We start from the raw sequence: 17,782 nt of genomic DNA, 5'->3' as shown, positions 1-17,782 counted from the left end.
CTTGGACACAGAATTTCTCTGAGTAATGAATGATTACTATTTTAAATTAGTCCAATAAAAGCACTGAACTAATCAGTTATTAGGGATTCTATACTAAGCCTTCATTCTCCATAAAAAGTTTAATCTAGAGATTTTTGAAGCATTAGTTAAATAATTTGTAATTTTATCACATCAAACATTGACATCCACAGGTTGTCAAATGTTAAAAACTCATAAATTGACAGAGGTGAAGAAATTCAGGTCAAGAAATTTGAATGAAAAATCACCAGCCAATTTCTAATATATCTTGGGTACTGCTTACCCAAACTGTGTAAAGAGACAATTTGAATTTCTGCAAGAGGTTTTCCCTAGAGTCAAGGCCATTTATTTCTTTGATTCTCTTTGATTTACACACCACTTCTCACAATCACAAGCTAAAAAACTGCAATCTACTTTAGCTGTGTCATTTAATTTTTTTTCTCCTTACTCAGGTGGCCAACAGGTAATGAGATAGAAAAATGCAACCAGCTCTTGCCTCTCTCTGAGCGCCACAGTCCACAGGGGTGTCCTCTATGGACGGACAAAACCACTTTGCTGTGTAAAAGAAAAGTTGATCACTACCCAGTAGCTCTGGGGGGTTAATGTTATTCTTAATTTGTGCCCTGAGGGTCTAGAGAATTAATTTAGGAGAAAGAAAAGACCGCCTCTCACAGTACAGCCATTTCTTCTCTTTTGTGGAAGCTTGCTGCTCTCAAGGTTTTTGTTACCTCTCCACCTTCCCTTCCTCAAAATGTGCCTTCCTGCTGTTTTTCTGTTCCTCTCCTCCAGAGTCTATACTGTTTCATTTGTTGGCAGCTAAGTGGAATTTATTATGCTCCTGTTTTCTGAAGCAATTTAAGAACATGATTGTTGTACATCTCTTATTACAGCCACAGCATTCAAAGAAAATAAGGCATAGAAAGAGAAATAAGCAAAGTTGACATTTTCCTGCATCAGAATAAAAAAGATACCTTAAGGCCTGCAATCAAAGAAGCTTAGACTTGAAGACCAGGTTATCAGTGTTGGCAGAAATAAATCCAAATATAAAAACAACTTTGCCAAGCAGATTTTTTTAATGTCATTTCAGTGCTTACACTAGGGAACTCAAACTTCAAATCTAGGAGTGTTTGTATCACTCAGTTCCCTTTAATCTGGCTAACTCCTAGTTATTCTTCAGGTTTTATCTTAGATATTATTTTCTTTTCACCAGTTAAGTGCTTCATATCAAACTGTAGTTACCTGTTTACCTGTATCATCAAGCATAATCAACTTTTATTTTAATTATTTATTAATCTTTCTATGCTCTTAGATTTAAGAGTTCATGAAATTAGAATTTATCTACTTGCTACCTAGTACACTGACCAATTTATAGTAAACACAATAAATGTTTATTGAATGAATGAATGAATACTGTAGGCCCTGTGAAATATATAAAACTACATAAGAAATTTATTTCTTATCATCTGTAAGGAGAAATAGAGTTAAAATTATAGAACAATTTGGATCCAAATTGCATTGCCTCACTGCATACTGTGTGTGTGTGTGTGTGTTTTTACAAGTACAATAGGACAGATAATAGTGATTTCAGTGGTTTCAAACCATAGTAGTTAGGAATCTTTATAGAAAAGTTAGGATTTAAGTTAAAAATTGAAGGGTAGAAATGATTTGGATGTTAAATATATTTGGAAAAAATCCAAGGTATTACTATATCACAGTATCTTAGATGGGGCTAAAATCTTGGAGGGAAGGTAGAGTTAAATCAATACAACAGCTGAAAAAAACCACAATAAAGTAGATGAACTAAGCATTTCATTAAAAGGTTATTGTACTTGGATTATTACAAATGAAATAACTTATCAGCCTGAAGAGCTAAAGGTATTGTTCACATTACTGGAAGAAGGGAAATTACATTTAATAGAGCCACCCTGAGGAAAACTGTGTGCAAAGATTAAGGCTTTAGACTTTAGAATATTGCTATATGAAACTTAGCCTAAGATTGCTTATTCCTTAAAGGTTTTAAAAAGAGCTTTGCAGCAAACATTAGATTTCAGTAACACTCTGAGGCCTACCCCAAACAAGGCTGTATCCATTTAAAACAATATATTTTTAAAATTTCTAAGTGATAATAATTAAATCATAAAATATTTTCTTATTGAGCTATTTCCCTTTTATAATCCTTAATAAATTTTATTAATTTTATCAATCTGCTAATTAACTCTATATTATTTAATATTAGATTTATGCCTTAAAAATGGAAACTAATTATAGGGCTGCAGCTTCTCATTTGCTAGATTAAAACTAGAACTGAGGATCTAAAGTTTCTGATGAAGATTCCTAGCTCTGCACAACATTCATTTTACCTTTGATCAGAAAATGATGCCATTACTTTGAAAACATATCAAATATAGTTGTTAAATGGTAGCTTTGTAGTTTTCAATGTAATTTAGCTAATACGAAATGTAAAAAAAAATTAAAGGTAAATTGAGGCTGTAACTAAAAATTCATACTATTGTCATACTAAATACAGCCTTAAATGGTTTCTCTATTTGGCTATTCTACATTCCTGATGATTTATTCCGATACATGGGCTTCTATTTAAACTTTAAATTATATCAAATCTAAGATTTAAATGCTTGCAAGTATGGCATAAATTGGACTACAGGTCTCCAAAGCAATTACCAATCAGGCTACAAAAAATACAGCATCTGGACATTAGAAATCGTGATCAACATAGCCTCCTTTTTGATAGATTATAATCAGGGAAAGAAACTGAGCAGCTTTATACCTTAAAAGTAGAAGAGTCAGTGAATTTTCACTGTGCTCTTTCTAGGTCAATGAATCTTCTCTTAAAGTCTCAATAGTTTGGGTAGGAGGCAACAAAAGCACTGGCAAACATAGTCTTTAAATATTTTGTTGTGGTCCTGAGTCAGTGGAGGACTCACTCCATTTCCTGTCTCTGAATTCTTAGCCTGGGACTCCTCACATGAGCTTCAGGGCAAGTTAGCTCCATCTTTGACCCTCAGTTCAGGAGACAGGCTATGTTGGGAGGCATCAAGCCAGATTTGGAAATAGGAAGTGAGAATCTTAGCCATTGTCAGGGAGGCAGGGGCCACAGCACTGCTAAAATAGCTAAATACAGCTGTTTCCCTGTGGACATCTGCTTTGTGAAGAACTGTGAACTTGTTATAGATTTATTTTTATAGGAAACAGAACTGTAACTGAGTCCCATATTGCTATATCTGTAGGTCTAACACCTTGAGGATTGTAATCATTGTTGCACAAGGGTTGTTCTCAATTGGCAAGGCATGATCAAGACACATTCATACAACTCAATATAATTGAACCAAGTAGATAATTTTTTTTAGCATTCTAAATAGCATGCTTTTTTCCCCAGGGGTTATTTCATAAATCCATCAAGCTAACCATCATACTAGTTAGTACAAATTAGTAGCAAATTCTGAATCCTGAGGAAGTGTTTGTACTTCTGCAGACTAAAGCTCTCTCATATTTTTTTTCCTAAATTGTTTTACTTTCCCATGGTCTACAAATTCTTCAAATAATTTTCTTAAGTTTTAGTGATAGTTTTATTCCATAAAGCACATAATAATAAGGTTAACTTATAGTAGAAGGAACAAAATTATTTTTGAACCTTTAATTAACTGATAATTATAAACATATTATTTTTAAGTGTTCAGCTCCAAAGATATGGAGAACATTTGATGGCAAAATAATTGAGATGGATACACAATTCACCATCAGAGCCAGAGAGCTGCAAAACATCTATAACTGCATTATGCTGAAAAATATCTCTCAAGATGAGAGACTAGATGTGCTCTTAACACTTAAACATACTGTGAAGGTACGTTACTTTCTCTTAGTTTTTGGGTATCACTACCACTATCAATAAAAAAATTGAATACTAAAATAAACAAGATGGTTTGTATTAAGTAATTATAAAGATAATAAATGTCTATATATATGAATTTTATTTTGTCAACAACTATATTTTTGGATATAATTGGAGGATATGGTTTATGCATTAACATTTATCTGCAAGTTCTCAAACTATATATTATGACACATACAAAAGTAAATATAACACAATGAATAGTCTAAATGTAAATGTATCCTTAACTTTGCAATGAATGCAGATATATATAGCATGAGATTAGTACTCAACTCAGTTCAATAAAACAGCAATTATTGTCTATGTATTTTGACACTTTTTAATGAAAATTTTATTTTTTAGCAATTTTAAAGCAGCATTAGTGTAAGTATTTTTATCTCCTTTTCCTTATCAGTTATTGATTTAAGGCACTTTAAGTAGTTGAGTAAATGGTTCTTGTTGGAAGGTAAGTCCCCATAGGTCTCTCACATTTCTGCCCATCTTGAAAGCAGAGGCATGGACTCAATTAGGCATTGACTGCCTTTTTTCTGGACAGCCTTTTCAGAGATGTTTGTCAAGTGACTATGCCTTTGAAGCTAGAGATAGGAAGAGAGGGAGAAGCCATAGGTCCAGAGGTGGGAAATAAGCATGGTATCTGTAGAGGGCAATAGAAAGACCAAATTGGCAAAAAAGAGAGTACAGGTAGGGAGTACAGTAGAAATATTCTTACCTGACATAATTAGGACCATTAGCTGGTTAATTAAAAAAGCCAAAGGATGGACTCATAAAAGATAAGTTGTGCATGTCTTAATATGTTTAACCTAATATATCCACATATACATTTATTTAACAATATTTGATGGAGGATTAAGACTTTTAAGCATGACTCGATTTCTGGCTGTGTTTACTGTGGCTGCACAACCTTAGATTAGTTATTTAATATTTCTGAAAATCAGTTTCATCATCTGTAAAATTAGTTGCCTTGAAGATACACATATATATGTGTGTATATATTTATGCATACGTATGTATATAGAATATAAATAAAATATATAATTTATGTGTCTCAATGCTTACAAATAGGGAGCCCTCAATAAATAATAAGTATTATTTTGATGACAGTTGCTAATATAGACCAGTGAATTTTGAACCTGGGTGTATGTTAGAATCATCTAGAGAGCTTGAAAGAGAGAAAGAGATACACAGAGAAAGGGAGAGAGAGTATGAGAACAAATGAATAGGAGTGATATCTAGGCCCCATTTCAGAGCAGTTAAATCAGATTCTCAAGTGTGAGGGCACTGTTAAAATCTTTTAAAATCTTCCCCAGGTCATTCTAATGTGCCCTCAGGGTCAAAGACCACTGATGCAGACTCTTGTATTAGCCATACCAAGTACATATTAAAAAGAAGAGAAGAGCATTATTTTACAGTTACTGACGTTACCCTCTGACTCCTTCATTCAAACTATGGTTTTTGTAGTCCCTCTTGGGCAGTCGGAGCAGCTTACTTCTATTTTATTACTTCTAAATCCTTCTACTTTAATCACTTCACTCTTACTTGGGCTTTCTTATTCAATCACCATCATTTCTATTACTTTGTTAAAGATTATTGTGAATTATATAAACATGCAGAAAAAAATGTATAAAATATACGTGTGTAGTTTAGCAAATATAAAACCACCAATCTTGTTACTACCCTCTGGCCCCAAAACAGGACATTGCCAACGTGCCCCCTTTTCTTCATATTTGCAATTCACCCTCTCGTCCTCTAAAAGTAATTACCATACAGACTTTCATGGTAGTCATTTCCTTGATTTTTCTTCATAGTTACCACCTCTGTTTACATCTCTAAATAATACAGTCTAGTGTTGTTTATTTTTGGATTTTATTTAAATGGAATGAGACTGTATGTATTATTTTGTGCCTTGCTTCATTTGCTCAACATTAATTTGTAAGGTTTAAACTTGTTACTGTGTATAGCTCTAGTTAATTCATGTCCATATATCAGATAATACTCTACTGTATGAATAAGCCATCATTATTTATGTAATCAATTTATTTATGGATATTTAGTTGTTTCTAATTTTGAGCTGGTGTGAACGATGACTCTGTACACATTTTTTAAAGCACTTAAAGTAGAATTGCTGGGTTGTAGATTATGCATATCTTAAGTTCTACTAGATAATGTCAAAATTTTTTCTAAATTAGTGGCACCAATTTATACTTATGTCAGCAATGTTTCGTTACTTTTGGAATCTAGTTTTCAGTTTGTTTGGGTGATAATTTTAAAAACTAATTGGTGATTTTTAAAATTCTATACTGAATATGGTTGTGTTTTACACAGGAACATGAATGTAAACTGACTCAGGAAATTCTAGAATTGATTGACAGGGAGGTTGACCTTACGATGAGAGGAGTCAAACATGAGAACCTTGAAGGACTCAGAAAAAGGATTGCAACACTCTTTTTTCATTACATCAAAACACCTCTGTTTAATCCAGAAGTTGCAAGACACCTTAAGGTACTCTACCTTTTCTTCCCTGTATTCCTTTATCAAAATTCTAAGATGTGCTATAGTAAGTCGAAGTATATGCAGATTTTGCTTTAATACTTTACTAGGGGTCCATGTGGAAGACCATCTTATTGGTGAAATCTCCTTTGAATGATATTTTTTATGTTGATAAATGAATCATTTAACTTTTTCTGTTTGTATTTCCAAGCTTGAATTCTCTCCTACTCTCTGGATTAAATATCCAGTTGAATATTACAGTGTGTGGAACACATCATGATCTCTCACGCCATCATGCTTTTCCATGTACTGTTGCTTCTACTTGGAATGCTGTCCCCTACTTTACCCAGCCAACTCCTCTTCATCTTCTAAGACTCAATTCACATGTACCCTCCTTCATTAGGCCTCAGAGAGAGTTAATCTCTTCGTATCTGAGATTCTACATGCACCTGTTTGTGTTCCTTTATAATACTTATCACGGAGTTATAATTATTACTGAACAGATCCACATATATATCCTGCGAGAACTTCAAATGTAACACGTATTTGAATTAAACTACCTTTTCCAATTCTAACATGTTTAGCCTTCTTTGGGGATTTTTCTCTCTAAAGCCAAGATAAGTGCCTTATTGCCTTCTCACTTTGCAAAACTATTTAAAACACCTTTAGTAAAGTTTTGGGGGGATTTACTAAAGAATTTGAAACAGCATTTTGTTTCAGTAATTATGTTTAGGCTAATAATCTATTTAAGAAGCTGACTAAACATGTATTTTGCTTTTTTAACATAAACAAAATCTCAATATTTAGTCAAAATTTTTAGAAAAATTAAAATTGTTTGTTTCTTATATTCTTTCTTTTTAATGAAGTTTTGAAACTTAACTGTATTGCAAGATAATTTCAAAATATAACAAAAGTTCAAGAGAAGAGTTGACCATTGAATTATTTCTTATTCACATCGGTGTTTCATTTTTCCAAGCTACCTTTTAGTCTTCTATAGACTTACTCAGTTTTTATATGCTTGCAGTAGTATAATAGAATTTAATATTCTATACATTCATATAACATTGTATCATTTTATTCACTTTTTAAATTTACCTTTGGTAAAATTCAATCTTTTTGGTGAGTTTTGACAAATTCAGAGTCATGTAATCAACAGCCAACAGCACAATCAAGATAAAAAATAGTCTTATCACCTCCCCCAAATTCCCTCATGCTGCTACTTTGTAATCAGCCCTTCCCCTGGCTACCTAACCCTTGGCAAACACTGATCAGAATTTTATTTCTATAGTTATACCTAACCTAGAGTGTCACATAAATGGAATGATATGCTATGTACAAGTAGACCATGTCTTATTGCACTTAACTTTACTGAGCTTTGCAGATACTGTGTGTGTGTTTTTTTTCTTTTTTCTTTTTTTTTACAAATTGAAGGTGTGACAACCCTGCATTGAGCAAGTCTGTTGGCACAATTTTTCCAACAGTATTTGCTCACTTTGTGTCACATTTTGGTAATTCTCAGAATGTTTCAGGCTTTTTCATTATTGTTATATTTGTTACGGTGATCTGTGGTCACTGATCTTTTTTTTTTTTTTTTTTAAACATCTTTATTGAAGTATAATTGCTTCACAATGGTGTGTTAGTTTCTGCTTTATAACAAAGTGAATCAGCTACACATATACACACGTTCCCATATCTCCTCCCTCCTGCATCTCCCTCCCTCCCACCCTCCCCATCCCACCCCCCCACGCGGTCACAAAGCACTGAGCTGATCTCCCTGTGCTATGCGGCTGCTTCACTCTAGCTATCTATTTTACATTTGGTAGTGTATATATGTCCATGACACTCTCTCACCCTGTCACATCTCACCCCTCCCCCTCCCCATATCCTCAAGTCCATTCTTTAGTAGGTCTGTGTCTTTATTCCCATCTTGCCACTAGGTTCTTCATGACCTTTTTTTTTTTTTTTTCCTTAGATTCCATATATATGTGTTAGCATACTGTATTTGTCTTTCTCTTTCTGACTTACTTCACTCTGTATGACAGACTCTAACTCCATCCACCTCATTACAAATACCTCCATTTCATTTCTTTTTATGGCTGAGTAATATTCCGTTGTATATATGTGCCACATCTTCTTTATCCATTCATCCGATGATGGACACTTAGGTTGCTTCCATGTCCTGGCTATTGTAAATAGAGCTGCAATGAACATTTTGGTACATGACTCTTTTTGAATTATGGTTTTCTCAGGGTATATGCCCAGTAGTGGGATTGCTGGGTCGTATGGTAGTTCTATTTTTAGTTTTTTAAGGAACCTCCATACTGTTCTCCATAGTGGCTGTATCAATTTACATTCCCACCAACAGCGCAAGAGTGTTCCCTTTTCTCCACACCCTCTCCAGCATTTATTGTTTGTAGATTTTTTGATGATGGCCATTCTGACCGGTGTGAGATGATACCTCATTGTAGTTTTGATTTGTATTTCTCTAATGATTAATGATGTTGAACATTCTTTCATGTGTCTGTTGGCCATCTGTATATCTTCTTTGGAGAAATGTCTATTTAGGTCTTCTGCCCATTTTTGGATTGGGTTGTTTGTGTTTTTGTTATTGAGCTGCATGAGCTGCTTGTAAATCTTGGAGATTAATCCTTTGTCAGTTGCTTCATTTGCAAATATTTTCTCCCATTCTGAGGGTTGTCTTTTGGTCTTGTTTATGGTTTCCTTTGCTGTGCAAAAGCTTTTAAGTTTCATTAGGTCCCATTTGTTTATTTGTGTTTTTATTTCCATTTCTCTAGGAGCTGGGTCAAAAAGGATCTTGCTATGATTTATGTCATAGAGTGTTCTGCCTATGTTTTCCTCTAAGAGTTTGATAGTGTCTGGCTTTACACTTAGGTCTTTAATCCATTTTGAGTTTATTTTATTTTATTTTTTTTAATTTTTATTTGTTTTAACATCTTTATTGAAGTATAATTGCCTTACAATGGTGTGTTAGCTTCTGCTTTATGAGTTTATTTTTGTGTATGGTGTCAGGGAGTGTTCTAATTTCATACTTTTAAATGTACCTGTCCAATTTTCCCAGCACCACTTATTGAAGAGGCTGTCTTTTCTCCACTGTATATGCTTGCCTCCTTTATCAAAGATAAGGTGACCATATGTGTGTGGGTTTATCTCTGGGCTTTTTATCCTGTTCCATTGATCTATATTTCTGTTTTTGTGCCAGTACCAAACTGTCTTGATTACTGTAGCTTTGTAATATAGTCTGAAGTCAGGGAGCCTGATTCCTCCAGCTCCATTTTTCGTTCTCAAGATTGCTTTGGCTATTCGGGGTCTTTTGTGTCTCCATACAAATTGTGAAATTTTTTGTTATAGTTCTGTGAAAAATGCCAGTGGTAGTTTGATAGGGATTGCATTTGGTCACTGATCTTTGATGTTACTATTGTAATTGTTTTGGGGCACCATGGACCTCACTCACATAAAACAGCAGACTTAATTGATGTGTGTTTGTCCTGACTGCTCCACCAACTGGTGGTACTTCCAACTCTCTCCCTCTCCTCAGGTTTCCCTATCCCCTGAGACACAACATTATTGAAATTAGGCCAATTAATAACCCTACAACAGCCTCTAAGAGTTCAAGTGAAAGGAAGAGTTGCACACCTCTCCCTTTAAATTGGAAGCTAGAAAGGATTAAACTTAGTGAGGAAGGCTTGTCAAAAGCTGAGATAGGCCAAAAGTTAAGCCTCTTGCACTAAATAGTTAGTCAACTTGTAAATGCAAAGGAAAAGTTCTTGAAGGAAATTAAAATTGCTACTTCAGTGAACACATGAGTGCTAAGAAAGTGAAACAGCCCTATTGCGGATATGGAGAGAGTTTGAGTGGTCTAGATAGAAGATCAAACCAGCCATAACATTTCCATAAGCCAAAGCCTCTTCCAGAGCAAGGCCCTAACTCTCTTTATTTTTATGAAGGTTGAGAGAGGTAAGAAAGCTGCAGAAGAAAAGTTTCAATCCAGCAGAGGTTGGTTCATGAGGTTTAGGGAAAGAAGCTATCTCCATAACATAAAAGTGCAAGGTGAAATAGAAAGTGCTGATGCAGAAGCAGCAAGGTATCCAGAAGTTCTAGCTAAAATAATGAAGGTGGCTACACTACGCAGCAGATTTTCAGTATAGATGAAATGGCCTTATCTTGCAAGAAGATGCTATCTAGGACTTTCCTAGCTATAGAGAAGAAGTGAATTCCTGGCTTCAAAGCTTCAAAGAACAGGCTGACTCTCATGTTAGGGGCTAATGCAGCTGGTGACTTTAAGTTGAAGCCAGTGCTCATTCACTATTCTGAAAATTCTAGGGTCCTTAAGAATTATGCCCAAGCTACTCTGCCTGTGCTCTATAAATGCAACAACAGAGTTTGTATGACAGCACATCTCTTTCCTACAATGGTTTAGTTAATATTTTAAGCCCACTGTTGAGACCTACTGCTCAGAAGAAGAAGATTCCATTCAAAATATTACTGCTTATTGACAATGAACCTGGTCATGAAGGAGCTCAGATGGAGATGTACAATGAGATTAATTTTGTTTTCATGCCTGCTAACATAGCATTCATTCTGCAGCCTGTGGATTAAGGAGTAATTTTGACTTTCAAGTCTTATTATTTAAGAAATACATTTCATGAAGAGATGTGGCCAAGATGGCAGAGTAGGAAGGCCTGAGCTCACTTCCTCCCTGCAAAATTACAACTATTTACAGAACAGCTATCTATGAGAACAACCTAAAGATGATCAGAAAGGATTTCCCACAACTAAAGATGTAAAGAAGGAACCTCAAGGAGAAGGGTAGGAGGGATAGAGATGTGGTAGAGTCAAGACCCACACCCCTGGGTAGGTGACCCATAAAGTGGGAGGATAATCACAAGTGCAGAGGTTCTTTCCAAGGAGTGAAGGGTCTGAACCCACCATTGGGCTCCCCAGCCCAGGGGTTCTGCACCAGGAAGACGAGCCCCCAGAACATCTGGCTTTGAAGGCAAGTAGAGCTTGCATATGGGAAAGCTAGAGGGCTGTAGAAAACAGGGACTCTGCTCTTAAAGGGCATGCACAAAATCTCACATGCTCTGAGTCCCAGTGCAGACGCAGCAATTTGAGAGGAACCTGAGTCAGACCCACTTGCTGATCTTGGAGAGCCTCCTGGCGATGCAGGAGGCAGCTGGGACTCCCTCTGGGGACATAGACATTGGAGGCAGCCATTTTGGAAGCTCATTCTACCACAGAAGACACTGGTGCTGTCAAGCGCCATTTTGGAGTCCTCCCTCTAGTCTATTAGCACCAGGGGCTTACTAGCCAACCAGTGGGCTGGCAGCCACTACACGAGGCAGGGCCTGGCAGCCAACAGGGCCAGAGGCCAGCCCTGCCTAACAGCATGACCACAGTAGTTGGCCCTGCCACACAGAAGAGCCCATGCAGCCCACACAGGGGCCACTTTTAGAGTATATAGCTCTGGTGACCAGAGGGGAATGTGCTGCTTGGCTCCACAGGACATCTCCTATGTAAGTCCATGTTTCCAAGATTGGGAAACATAACCGAACTACCTAATACATAGAAATAAATACAGAGAATTAGGCAAAATGAGGAGACAGAGGAATATGTTCCAAACGAAGGCACAAGACAAAACCTCAGAAAAAACTAAATAAGTGAAGATAAGAAATCTACCCAATAAACAGTTCAAGGTAATGATCATAGAGATGCTCATTGAACTCAGAGGAAGAATGGATGAACACAGAAGTTTAACAAAGAGTTAGGAAATATAAAGGTGAACCAAACAGAGCTTAAGAATACAATAACTGAAGTAAAAAATACACTAGGAAGGAAGAATCAACAGTAGATTAGGTGATACAGAGGAAATGATCAGCAAACTGGAAGACAGAGTAGTGAAAAATCACACAAGCTCAACGGAAAAAAAAGAAAAAAAGGAATTTAAAAAAATGAGGATAGTTTAAGAGACCTCTGGGACAACATCAAGCATACTAACATCCACATTATAGGGGTCCCAAAAGGTGATGAGAGAGAGAAAGAGGCAGAGAACTTATTTGAAGTAATAATAGCTTAAAGCTTCCCTAACCTGGGAAAGGAAACTGACATCCAGGTTCAGGAAGCACAGAGAACCTCAAAACAAGATGAACCCGAAGATATTCACATTAAGACACATTATAATTTAAATGGAAAAAATTAAAGACAAACAAAGAATCTTAAAAGCAGCAGGAGAAAATCAACTAGTAGTATACCAGGAAACTCTCATAATACTATCAGCTGACTTTTCAGCAGAAACTTTGCAAGCCAGAAGGGATTGGCACAATATATTTGAAGTGATGATGGGGAAAAACCTACCACCAAGAATATTCAACTTGGCAAGGCTATTGTTCAGATTTGAAAGAGAGATAGAAGTTTATAGACAAGCAAAAGCTAAAAGAATTCAGCATCACTAAACCACCTTTACAAGAAATGTTAAAGGGACTTCTTTGAGCAGAAGAGAAAAGACCACAACTAGAAATATGAAAATTATAAAAGGAAAGATCTCATTGGTAAAGGGAAACATACTGTAAAGATAGGAGATCAACCACTTATAAAGCTAGTAGGAAGGTTAAAAGACAAAAGTAGTAAAATCATCTATATCCACAATAAGTAGTTAAGGGATATACAGAACAAAAAGATGTAAAATATGATGTCAAAAATCCTAAACATGGCAGTGGTGGGTAGTGAAGTAAAAATGCAGGGTTATTAGAATGTGTTTGAACTTAAGAGATCATCAACATAAAATATATGTGTTGTTATATATGAACCTCATGGTAACCACAAAACAAATACCTATAATAGATACACACACAAAAGAGAAAACAATCCAAACATAACACTAAAGGTAGTCATCAAATCATAAGGGAAGAGAGCAAAAAAAGAAAGGAACAACAAAAACAACAATAAAAGACTACACAACAACCAGAAAACAGTGGACAAAATGGTTATAAGTACATTCCTATCAATAATTTCTTTAAATGTAAATGGACTAAATGCTTCAATTAAAAGACATGGAATGGCTGAATGGATAAAAAAAACTCAAGACCCGTGTATATGCTGCTTACAAGAAACTTACTTCAGATTTAAAGAAGCAGACAGACTGAGAGTGAAGGGATGGAAGAGGGTATTCCAGGCAAATGAAAGCAAAAAGAAAGCTGGGGTAGCAATATTTAAATCAGACAAAAATAGACTTTAAGGGCTTCCCTGGTGGCACAGTTGTTAAGAATCTGCCTGCCAATGCAGGGGACACAGGTTCGAGCACTGGTCCAGGAAGATCCCACATTCTGGGGAGCAACTAAGCCCGTATGCCACAACTACTGAGCCTGCGCTCTAGAGCCCACGAGCCACAACTACTGAAGCCCGCACGCCTAGAGCCTGTGCTCTGAAACAAAAGAAGCCACCGCAATGAGAAGGCTGCACACTGCAACAAAGAGTAGCCCCTGCTCGCTGCAATTAGAGAAAGGCTGTGCGCAGCAACAGAGTAGCCCCTCCTCGCCGCAACTAGAGAAAGGCCATGGGCAGCAACAAAGACCCAACTCAGCCAAAAATAAACAAACAAACAAACAAATAAATAAATTTATTTTAAAAAATAGACTTTAAAACAAAGACTGTTCCAAGAGACAAAGAACATTACATAGTTATAAAGCAATCAGTCCAATAAGAATATAACAGTTGTAAATATATATGCACCCAACATAGGATTACCTAAGTACATAAAACAAATATCAATAAACGTAAAGGGAGAAATTGACAATAACACAATAATAGTAGAGGATTTTAACACACCACTTCCATCAATGGACAGATCATCCAGACAGAAAATCAATAAGGAAACACTGGCCTTAAACAACACGTTAGACCAAATGGCTTAATGAATATATATAAAACATTCCATCCAAAAGCAGCAGAACGCACATTCTCTTGAAGTGCTCATGGAACATTCTCCAGGATAGATTTCATGCTAGGCCACAAAACAAGTCTCAATAAATTTAAGAAGATTGAAATCATATCAAGCATCTTTTCCAACCACAGTGCTATGAGACTAGAAATCAACTACAAGAAAAAAAAACCTACAAAAAGCACAAACATTTGGAGGTTAAATAATATGCTGCTAAACATGGGTCACTGAATAAATCAAAGAGGAAATAAAAAAAAATACGTGGAGACAATAAAAATGGAAAGACAATGACCCAAAATCAATGGGATTCAGCAGAAGCAGTTCTAAGAGGGAAGCTGATAGTGATACAAGCCTACCTCAGGAAATAAGAAAAATCTCAAAATAAGCAACCTAACATTACACCTAAAGGAACTAGAAAAAGAAGAACAAACAAAACCTAAAGTTAGTAGAAGGAAAGAAATAATACAGATCAGAGCAGAAATAAATAGAGACTAATATCAATGAAACTAAGAACTGGTTCTTTGAAAAGATAAACAAAATTGATAAACTTTTTGCCAGACTCATCAAGAAAAAACAAGGGGCCAAATCAATAAAATCAGAAATGTAAGAGAATTTACAACCAACACCACAGAAATTAAAGGATCATAAGAGATTCTTATGAACAATTACACACCAATAAAGTGGACAACCTAGAAGAAATGGATAAATTCCTAGAAACATACACTCTCCCAAGACTGAACCTGGAAGAAATAGAAAATATGAACAGACCAATTACCAGTAATGAAATTGAATCAGTAATCAAAAACTCCCAACAAATAAAAGTTCAGGACTAGACTGCTTCACAGGAAATTCTACCAAACATTTAAAGAAGAGTTAACATCTGTCCTTCTCAAACTACTCCAAAAAACTGAAGAGGAAGGAATACTTCCAAACTCATTCTATGAGGCCAGCATCACCCTGATACTGAAACCAGACAAAGACATCACAGAAAATTACATGCCAACATCACTGATGAACATAGATGCAGAAGTCCTCAACAAAATGTTAGCAAACCAAATTCAGTAACACACTGGAAGGATCATGCACCATGATCAAGTGGGATTTATCTCTGGGATGCAAGAATGGTTCAATGCTGCAAATCAGTGTGATACACCACATTAACAAATTGAAGAATGAAAATTATAAGATCAACTCAATAGATGTGGAAAAAACTTTGACAAACTTCAACATTCATTTGTGATAAAAACTCTCAACAAAGTGGGTATAGAGGGAACATACCTCAACATAATAAAGGCCATATATGACAAACCTACAACCAACATCATATTCAATAGTGGAAAGCTGAAAGCATTTCCTCTAAGATCAGGAACAAGACAAGGATGCCCACTCTTGCCACTTTTATTCAACATAGTATTGGCAATCCTAACCACAGTAATCATACAAGAAAAAGAAATGAAGGGAATTCAAATTGGAAAGAAGGAAGTAAAACTATCACTATTTGCAGATGACATGATACTATGTAGAGAAAATCCTAAAGATAACACCAAAAAGCTATTAGAATTCATCAATGAATTCAGTAAAGTTGCAGGATACAAAATTAATATACAGAAATCTGTTGTGTGTCTATACACTAATAACAAACTCTCAGAAAGAGAAATTAAGAAAACAATCCCATTTATAATTACATCAAAGAGAATACAATACCTAGGAATAAGTCTAACCAACAAGGTAAAACTTGTACTCAGAAAACTATGACATTGATGAGAGAAATTGAAGATGACATAAACAAATGGAAGAATTAATATTGTTAAAATTACATAATATCCAAGACAATCTACAGATTTAATGCAACCACTTTCAAAATTCCAAGGGCATTTTCCACAGAACTAGAAAAAATAGTTCTAAAATGTGTATGGAAACACAAAAGACTTTGAATAGTAAAAACAATCTTGAGAAAGAAGAACAAAGCTGGAGGTATCATGCTCCTTGACTTCAGACTGTACTACAAAGCTACAGTAATCAAAACAGTATGGTACTGGCACAAAAACAGATCCATAGATCAGTGGAACAGAATACAGAGCCCAGAAACAAACCCACATTTATATGGACAATTAATCTATGACAAAGAAGGCAAGAAAACACACTGGGGGAAAAGACAGTCTCTTCAATAAATGGTGTTGGGAAAACTGGACAGCCATATGCGAAAGAATCAAACTGGACTACTTTATCACACCAAATACAAAAATCAACTTAATGGAATAAAGACTTAGATGTAAAACCTGAAACCTTAAAACTCTTAGAAGAAAACCTAAGCAGTATGCTCTTTGATATCGGTCTTAGAAGTATTTTTTGGATACGTGTCCTCAGGCAAGGGAAACAAAGCCAAAAGTAAGTGAATGGGAGGACATCAAACTAAAAATCTTTTGCACAGTGAATGAAACTATCAATAAAATGAAAAAGCAGCATACTGAATGCGAGAAGATATTTCCAAATGAAATGTCTAATAAGAGGTTAATATCCAAAATATACAAAGAATGCATACAACCCAACATCAAAAACAAACAAACAACAGGATTAAAAATGGGCATAGGACCTGAATAGACGTTTTTCCAAGGAAGACATACAGATGGCCAACAGACGTGTGAAAATATGCTCAACATCACTAATCATCGGGGAAATGCAAATAAAAACCACCATGAGCTATCACCTCACACCTGTGGAAGAGCCATCATCAAAAAGACAACAAATAACAAAGGTTGGTGAGGAAACGGAGAACAGGGAACCCTTGTGCACTGTTGGTAGAATTTATATTGGTACAGCCACTATGGAAAGCAATGTGGAGATTCCTCAAAAAATTAAAAATAGGACTGCCATGTAACCCAGCAATTTCACTTCTGTGTATTTACCCAAAGAAAACAAAAAGACTAATTTGAAAAGATATATGTATTCCAGTGTTCATTGAAGCACTGTTTATAAAAGCCAAGATATGGAAGCAAGCTAATTATCTATTGATAGACAAATGGATAAAGAAGATGTGGTATGTGTATATATATATATACACCAACACACACACAATGAAGTATTAGTCATAAAGATGAGATCTTACCATTTGCTACAACATGGATGGATCTAGAGGGTATTATGCTAAGTTAAATAAGTCAGACAGAGAAAGAAAAATACTGCACAACCTCACTTATATGTAGAATCTAAAAAATAAAAAAACAAAGCAAAACGAAAAGAGACTCATAGATACAGAGAACGAACAGGTGATTGCCAGAAGTAAGAGGGTCGGGGGGGCGAAATAGTTGAAGGGGATTAGGAGATACAAACCTCTAGTTATGTAGTAAATAAGTCACAGGGAGATAATATACAGCATAAGGAATATGGTCAATAATATTGTAATAACTTTGTACTGG

At 35.5% G+C, this 17,782-nt stretch overlaps 1 protein-coding gene across 1 annotated transcript in view; it reads left to right on the top strand.

Annotated features, from left to right (window-relative positions):
* The window catches only part of IQUB (IQ motif and ubiquitin domain containing), a 73,637-nt gene that overhangs the window by 38,926 nt on the left and 16,929 nt on the right, over positions 1-17,782 (top strand). Inside the window, exons 9-10 of the mRNA XM_082472549.1 lie at positions 3,687-3,877; positions 6,248-6,424. Of these exons, the coding sequence (XP_082328675.1) occupies positions 3,687-3,877; positions 6,248-6,424 (368 nt within the window). The remainder of the gene's footprint in view (positions 1-3,686; positions 3,878-6,247; positions 6,425-17,782) is intronic.

The sequence above is a fragment of the Balaenoptera physalus genome (genome assembly GCF_965194825.1).
Source record: "Balaenoptera physalus genome assembly, chromosome: 8".
NCBI classification, from domain to species: Eukaryota; Metazoa; Chordata; class Mammalia; order Artiodactyla; family Balaenopteridae; genus Balaenoptera; species Balaenoptera physalus.
Note: the sequence above shows the minus strand (reverse complement) of the source record. Positions and strands in the feature narration are given on the sequence as shown.